This window comes from Physeter macrocephalus, chromosome 15 (assembly GCF_002837175.3).
Source record: "Physeter macrocephalus isolate SW-GA chromosome 15, ASM283717v5, whole genome shotgun sequence".
In the NCBI taxonomy this organism is placed as follows: domain Eukaryota; kingdom Metazoa; phylum Chordata; class Mammalia; order Artiodactyla; family Physeteridae; genus Physeter; species Physeter macrocephalus.
In genome coordinates, this window is record NC_041228.1 from 52,274,685 (window position 1) to 52,282,690 (window position 8,006).

Genomic DNA, 8,006 nt, shown 5'->3' on the forward strand with positions numbered 1-8,006 from the left:
ACTGCATCATAAAGTGCTCATTACTTTAATTCAAACAGCACAGAGTTCCCCTCAAAATAAATGACTCTGTCCATCTGTTTATTTCCCTCTGCTAAACTGATTTCCTGCTTTTCTTGGGCTGGTGAGAAACATTTCAAAGATAGCTGATGTAAACTAAGTAGGGAAGTCTCCAGCCCACATCACTGGGTTCTGGACGGCCTCAGACAGCCTGGGTGGAAAGGCAACAGTACAGTATCCAGCCTGTGTATGTCATGATGTTCACGGTCCATAGGCACTGTCACTCTAGAGGTCCATTTTAGGGACCATTGTTGGGAAGCAAATTTTCCCGTTTTTGACATCAATTTCATTTTGTATGATCAAATATAATTTTACTTTAGCTTTTTAATCCTTTAGATCATGACTGTCATAGAACACAGTTTTAATCAAAATCTTGATGGTAACACATAATTAAATGATTTTGTGTAAAGGCCAGAAGAATAAATTGTATGAAATTGATACATTAAAAAGAAGAAAAAGATGCTTTTAATAAATCAATCATTTGTCAAATATGCATAATTTATTCTTTTTTGGTTGCAGTTGTAGGTGGATTTTTCTGTAAATTTCCTTCGGTTGAAATATATTCATCAACGTCATCAGCAGGTGAAACGTTTAATAGTAACTGTAAAAAGCAAGCTACCTTGTTGAAACATGTAAAACCCAAATTAAAGTGAACAAAAGGCAAATAAAACAAAAGTCCTCTGAGGATAAAAAGAAGAACATAGATATGGTGCATCTTAGGAGATGTGATAATGGGTGTCAAAACCAAGAACAAAGACATGGCCATGGTTCCAAATACAAATGGCAAACGTACCTGAGAACAAACATAAATTTGTATTAGAGTGGTCTTAGAGGTTATTACAAATAATAACATAAAACATTTTATCCACAGACATTTGTTTACTACTGAGGAAGTTGGTTTTATTGATAAAAAAAATATTACCAGGTCTTCCTCCTTTTTATATAAGAGAAAATAATCTGCTGAGAATCTCCTTGGGGTGTGAAATAGCAGAACTGAAGGCTTTTACTTAATAATTTCACCAATTTGCTGACCCTTTGAATTTTTCATAAGTCCGTGCCACTTGCCCATTCAGATCCCTTGAATGAAGACATCATGAAACATTCCAGACTATTACCATAAAGCATTTTTTCACCATAAAATTTTTTTAACTTTTCTATTTTCAGGCAATATCAAAATTAATATTTTCTGCACCTCAACCTAATATATAACCTAATATATAACATATATATAATTCATTTTGGGCACATTTTTATTGTAAAAGGACCACAGGGTTCAGATTCACTTTCTCTGATCCTCACTTTTCCCTTAAAATGGGTCTTAACAATGCATATCTTTCAAATTTGTATATCTTAATTTGGACAATTAAAGAATACACAAACACACACTATTATATGTAATTAAAGAATAGTACATGCAAACAATAAAATGCTTAATTAAATGTTGTTGATTATTGCCTGTTACTATATTTTGTGTAACTCTCTTCTCTTTCCTATTAAACTATGAAGCTATTGATGGCATAATTAATGACCAATTTATCTACATAGATTTAAAGTGTTTAGAGTAGTGTCTTCCACATAGTAGTTGCTTAGTACATATTTATTGAGTCATTAAATGACTCAGATGCAAGATTATCATTACCTTTCATTTTTTCAGTTTTGAAATGTCGATTTCTGTTCCTCACCCTAAGCATTAGAATCCCCAGGGGTGATGTCTAGTAATCTGAATTTATACAAGAAATCCCAGAGTTATTCTTTTTCACAGTATAGTTTGAAAATCTTAGCTATAAACTGTCTTGGTTTTCTTTTTAAATTTCTAGTCCACCCCTGTACCTTAGTGTACTGCTGAGATATTCCTGTGGGTATTCTGCTACCTCCTTTTACCTTATACAAGGTATTGGGTTGGCCAAAAAGTTCGTTCAGGTTTTTCCATAAAATGTTATGGAAAAATCCGAACGAACTTTTTGGCCAACTTAATACATCATAAAAGGGGCCCCTTGATTGCTTTCAGAATACGTCTTATTGATAAAACAAGGATTGTTTGGACTCATTAAAAGTAACTTATTAAAAATAAGTTATAAGCCTTTAAAAATAACTTATAATCCTAGAAGTAATAAAAGCTATATGGCAAGATATGCATGCCATAAGCCATTTTACAAGTTAGTTACAAACCACTAATTCAGCTTTAAGTTTTCTAGCAGCCTACATGAAAAGGGAAGCATGATCTTACAAAGCTTAAGTATTGAAACCAAGCAGGACCCTGTGGGACTCTTGGGCACAAAAGCCTTTCTCTGTCTCCTGGTTCCTGTTTGTAGGAAATAGGCTTCATTTAGCCCCCATGACCTTCCCTGAGTTCCAAAGGGCAGGTTTAAAAAGTTGCTAATCAGGAAAGGGAGGGGATGCAGAGACAAGGGAGGAGCAGTCAAGAAACAATAGTGCAAGAAGACCCAAAGAGACATTTCTCCAAAGAAGAAATACAGATGGCCAATAGGCACATGGAAAAGATGCTCAACATCACTAATCATTAGAGAAATGCAAATCAAAATTACAATGAGGTACCACCTCATGCCAGTAAGAATGGCCATATCATTAAAAAGTCTACAAATAACAAATGCTGGAGGGGGTGTGAAGAAAAGGGAACCCTCCTACACTGTTGGTGGGAATGTAAGTTGGTGTGGTCACTGTGGAAAACACTGCAGAGGTTCCTCAGGAAACTAAAAAAAGAGTTACCATATGATCCAGCAATCCCACTCCTGGGCATATATTGACAAAACTATAATTCAGAAAGATAAATGCACCCCTATGTTCATAGCAGCACTATTCATATTCACAATAGCCAAGATGTGGAACATCTTGGACATAAATGTTGGACATAAATGTCCATCAACAGATGAATGGTTAAAGATGTGGTACCTATATACAATAGAATACTACTCGGCCATAAAAAAGAATGAAATAATACCACATTTGCAGCAACACAGATGCAGCTAGAGATTATCATACTAAGTAAGTCAGAAAGAGAAAGACAAATATCATGATATCACTTATATGTGGAATCTAAAATATGAGACAAATGAACATATTTATGAAACAGAAACAAAATCAGGGACATAGAGAATAGACTGGTGGTTGCCAAGGGGGAGGGAGTGGGAGACGGTAGTAGTGGGAGTTTGGGATTAGTAGATACAAACTGGTATATAGAGAATGGATAAACAGCAAGGTCCTACCTTATAGCACAGGGAACTATATTCAATATCATGTGATAAACCATAATGGAAAAGAATATGAAAAATAATGCATATATATGTATAACTGAGTCACTTTGCTGTACAGCAGTAATTAACACAACATTGCAATTCAACTATACTTCAGTAAAAAAATAATAATAAAAAAAGAAACAATAGTGCAACCTTAGGGCAGAGTCCTGGTTCCTCCTCAAGGGATATACATAACAATATATTTGAGCTCTTCTGCAGAACTAAAACCCCCACCAAATGGAAGATGTTAACTACGTGATGAAGTATTCTTCATTCCAGAGAGAAGGTCACAGTTCCATAACCTTGAGAATCACGAGACCACCTGATGCCAGAGGATCTCTGGATTGAAGGAATTCATGCCCTGCAGGTACCCTGTTCCTTATCAGCAACACCACTCCTTGACTATAAGACTTCTCACAACGCCCCCCAGGTTGGCACACACAGCTATGAGGGCATTAGCCCACTGTGGTTCCCTTTGCCTGGCAAAGCAATAAAGCTGTTCTTTTCTACTTCACCCAAATTCTGTCTCCGAGATTCAATTTGTTGCTGGTATATAGAGGCTGATTGTTAGTGTCAGTGTCTGTAAAGAAAACGAAATAATCTGCCTAGAAACACAAGTATTTCTGATACAAATATTAGGAAGAATTTTCTTCAATGCGTCCACATTTAGAGATACAGTTGCATAACGTAAAAATATATCACTTAATCTCCTTTCAGTAAGTATAGGAATGAGTTGCCAGAGGTTGTTTGGTTAAACACAACATTGGTTAAATCCACAATATAGATGGATGGGCTGTAGTAAACAATTAGAAGAAAAAAATTCTTCCACAGGCTATGGAAAAATTCTTCCAAATGCTATGAAGCATTTCAGATATAGTTAATATAGAGAGAGGTTTTGGTGGTTTGAGGAATTGACAGAATACTTATCCCTCAGTCAATCCTTCACACATATTCTGCCTCTGAGGTAAGCTTTTGAAAGATGAATGAGTTTGCAATTATACTCCTTCACAAATATCTAGAGTGTAGCTCTTCTATATTGGCCATTAAAGCTGGAGACTTATACACTTATAGACATTTGAGTTGAGAAGCCTGAAAAGTCCTAGGCAAGCCTACAAGGTTATCTAAGGTGGTACCATTAAGAGGACACTCAAATAATCATTGGCCCTGGACATTGGTCCATCTCTTCCCCTGAGATCTAGTACAAACATTATACACCCCACATATGGTCCCTGTGGACTCAAATTTCACTAGTTGCATTATAATATAAAAAAGCCTAAGGATCCTCTGCCTTTACTAACAAAGGCCAGTCCTGTGCTTTCTCTCTTGAGATTTCAAATTGAAAATGGTCTAGGAAGCTTATGAACCAATAAATATAAAATCTATTCTTTAGATCAAATGTTCCTAACATGGGCTCAAAAGATTTTACATGCAGATGTAAGAAAAAAGTAAAAGTACAAAATGCTCTTTAGAAAGGTGACGGGAATTTTCTTCAGGTTTGATTTACCTTACAAGGTCTGGATAGGTGGGGCTCCTGGAATCTCAGTTTAAACAAGCCCATCATCATTAGCCCAAGGTGAATCCAATCTGTGAATCCCACATAGTTTATGGGGATTAAGTCAGAGGGAATAATTAAAATGGAGGCAAAGATGAGCGTCTGAGCTTCAAGATGGTGGAAGAGTAAGACGTGGAGATCACCTTCCTCCCCACAAATACATCAGAAATACATCAGAAATACATCTACATATGGAACAACTCCTACAGAGCACCTACTGAACCCTGGCAGAATACCTCAGACTTCCCAAAATGCAAGAAACTCCCCACATACCTGGGTAGGGCAAAAGAAAAAAGAAAAAACAGAGACAAAGAATAGCGATGGAACCTGCACCAGTGGGAGGGAGCTGTGAAGGAGGAAAGGTTTCCACACACTAGGAAGCCCCTTCACGGGCAGAGACTGTGGGTGGCAGAGGGGGGAAGCTTCGGAGCCACGGAGGAGAGCTCAGCAACAGGGGTGCGGAGGGCAAAGTGGAGAGATTCCCGCACAGAGGATTGGTGCCGACCAGCACTCACCAGCCCGAGAGGCTTGTCTGCTCAACTGCCGGGGTGGGCGGGGGCTGGGAGCTGAGGCTTGGCTTCGGAGGTCGGATCCTCTGGTGAGGACTGGGGTTGGCGGCGTGAACACAGCCTGAAGGGGGCTAGTGCGCCACAGCTAGCTGGGAGGGAGTCCAGAAAAAGTCCAGAGCTGCTGAAGAGGCAAGACACTTTTTCTTCCCTCTTTGCTTCCTGGTGCGTGAGGAGAGGGGATTAAGAGAGCCGCTTAAAGGAGTTCCAGAGACTGGCACAAGCTGCGGCTATCAGTGCGGACCCCAGAGACGGGCATGAGATGCTAAGGCCGCTGCTACTGATACCAGGAAGCCTGTGTGAAAGCAGAGGTCACTATCCACACGTCCCCTCCCAAGAGCCTGTGCAGCCCGCCACTGCCAGGGTCCTGTGATCCAGGGACAACTTCACCGGGAGAACACACGGCGCACCTCAGGCTGGTGCAATGTCATGCTGGCCTCTGCCGCCGCAGGCTCGCCCCGAACTCCGTACCCCTCCCTACCCCCCCGGCCTGAGTGAGCCAGGGCCCCCGAATCAGCGGCTCCTTTAACCCCATCCTGTATGAGAGAGGAACAGACGCCCTCAGAAGACCTACACGCAGAGGCGAGGCCAAATCGAAAGCTGAACCCCGGGAGCTATGTGAACAAAGAAGAGAAAGCGAAATTTCTCCCAGCAGCCTCAGGAGCAGTGGATTAAATCTCCACAGTCAACCTGATGTAGCCTGCATCTGTGGAATACCTGAATAGACAATGAATCATCCCAAATTGAGGAGGTGGACATGGGGAGCAATGATATATATATTTTTTTCCCTTTTTCTCTTTTTGTGAGTGAGTATGTGTATGCTTCTGTGTGTGATTTTGTCTGTATAGCTTTGCTTTCACCATTTGTCCTAGGGTTTGGGCTTTCCGTTATTTTATTTTATTTTATTTTATTTTATTTTTTTATTTTTAGTATAGTTTTTAGCACTTGTTATCATTGGTGTATCTGTTTTTTAGTTTGGTTGCTCTCTTCTTTCTTTTTTTAAAATAATTATCTTTTATTATTTATTTTAATAACTATTTTATTTTGCTATTTTATTTTATTTTATCTTCTTCTTTCTTTCTTTCTTTCTTTTCTCCCTTTTATTCTGAGCCACGTGGATGACAGGCTCTTGGTGCTCCAGCCAGGCATCAGGGCTGTGCCTCTGAGGTGGGAGAGCCAACTTCAGGACACTGGTCCACAAGAGACCTCCCAGCTGCACATAATATCAAATGGTTAAAATCTCCCAGACATCTCCATCTCGACGTCAAGACCCAGTTCCACTCAATGAACAGCAAGCTACAGTGCTGCACAACCTATGCCAAAGAAATATCAAGACAGGAACACAACCCCTTCCATTAACAGAGAGCCAACTTAAAATCATAAAAAGGCAACAGGCACACCAAAACACACCACCAGACATGGACCTGCCCACCAGAAAGACAAGATCCAGCCTCATCCACCAGAACACAGGCACTAGTTCCCTCAACCAGGAAACCTACACAACCCACTGAACCAACGTTAGCCACTGGGGACAGACACCAAAAACAATGGGAACTGCGAACCTGCAGCCTGGGAAAAGGAGACCCGAAACACAGTAAGTTAAGCAAAATGAAAAGACAGAGAAACACACAGCGGATGAAGGAGCAAGGTAAAAACCCACCAGACCTAACAAATGAAGAGGAAATAGGCAGTCTACCTGAAAAAGAATTCAGAATAATGATAGTAAAGATGATCCAAAATCTTGGAAATAGAATGGAGAAAATACAAGAAACACTTAACAAGGACCTAGAAGAACTAAAGAGCAAGCAAACCATGATGAACAACACAATAAATGAAATTTAAAATTCTCTAGAAGGGATCAATAGCAGAATGACTAAGGCAGAAGAACGGATAAGTGATCTGGAAGATAAAATAGTGGAAATAACTACTGCAGAGCAGAATAAAGAAAAAAGAATGAAAAGAATTGAGGACAGTCTCAGAGACCTCTGTGACAACATTAAATGCACCAACATTTGAAATATTGGCATCCAAGAAAAGAGGAGAAAGAGAAAGGGTCTGAGAAAATATTTGAAGAGATTATAGTCAAAAACTGCACTATCATGGGAAAGGAAATAGTTGCCCAAGCACAGGAAGCACAGAGACTCCCATACAGGATAAACCCTAGAAGAAACAAGGAATCCAATACACATTAATCAAAGTAAAAAAAAATAAATACAAAGAAAATATTTTAAAAGCAGCAAGGGAAAAGCAACAAATAACATACAAGGAAATCCCCCTAAGGTTATCATCTGATCTTACAGCAAAAACTCTGCAGGCCAGAAGGGAGAGGCAAGATATATTTAAAGTGATAAAAGGGAAAAACCTAAAACCAACATTACTCTACCCAGCAAGGACTTCATTCAGATTTGATGGAGAAATCAAAAGCTTTACAGACAAGCAAAAGCTAAGAGAATTCAGCACCACCAAACCAGCTTTACAACAAATGCTAAAGGAACTTCTCTAGGCTGGAAACACAAGAGAAGGAAAAGACCTACAATAACAAACACAAAACAATTAAGAAAATGGTAATAGGAACAT

The 8,006-nt window shown here is 39.3% G+C and overlaps 1 protein-coding gene across 1 annotated transcript in view; it reads right to left on the minus strand.

The window, feature by feature from the left end:
* Positions 1 to 556: 556 nt before the first annotated feature.
* The window catches only part of LOC102975195 (solute carrier family 7 member 13-like), a 24,333-nt gene continuing 16,883 nt past the window's right edge, over positions 557 to 8,006 (minus strand). Inside the window, 1 exon segment of the mRNA XM_024126966.1 lies at positions 557 to 676. Coding sequence (XP_023982734.1) covers positions 557 to 676 — 120 coding nt within the window.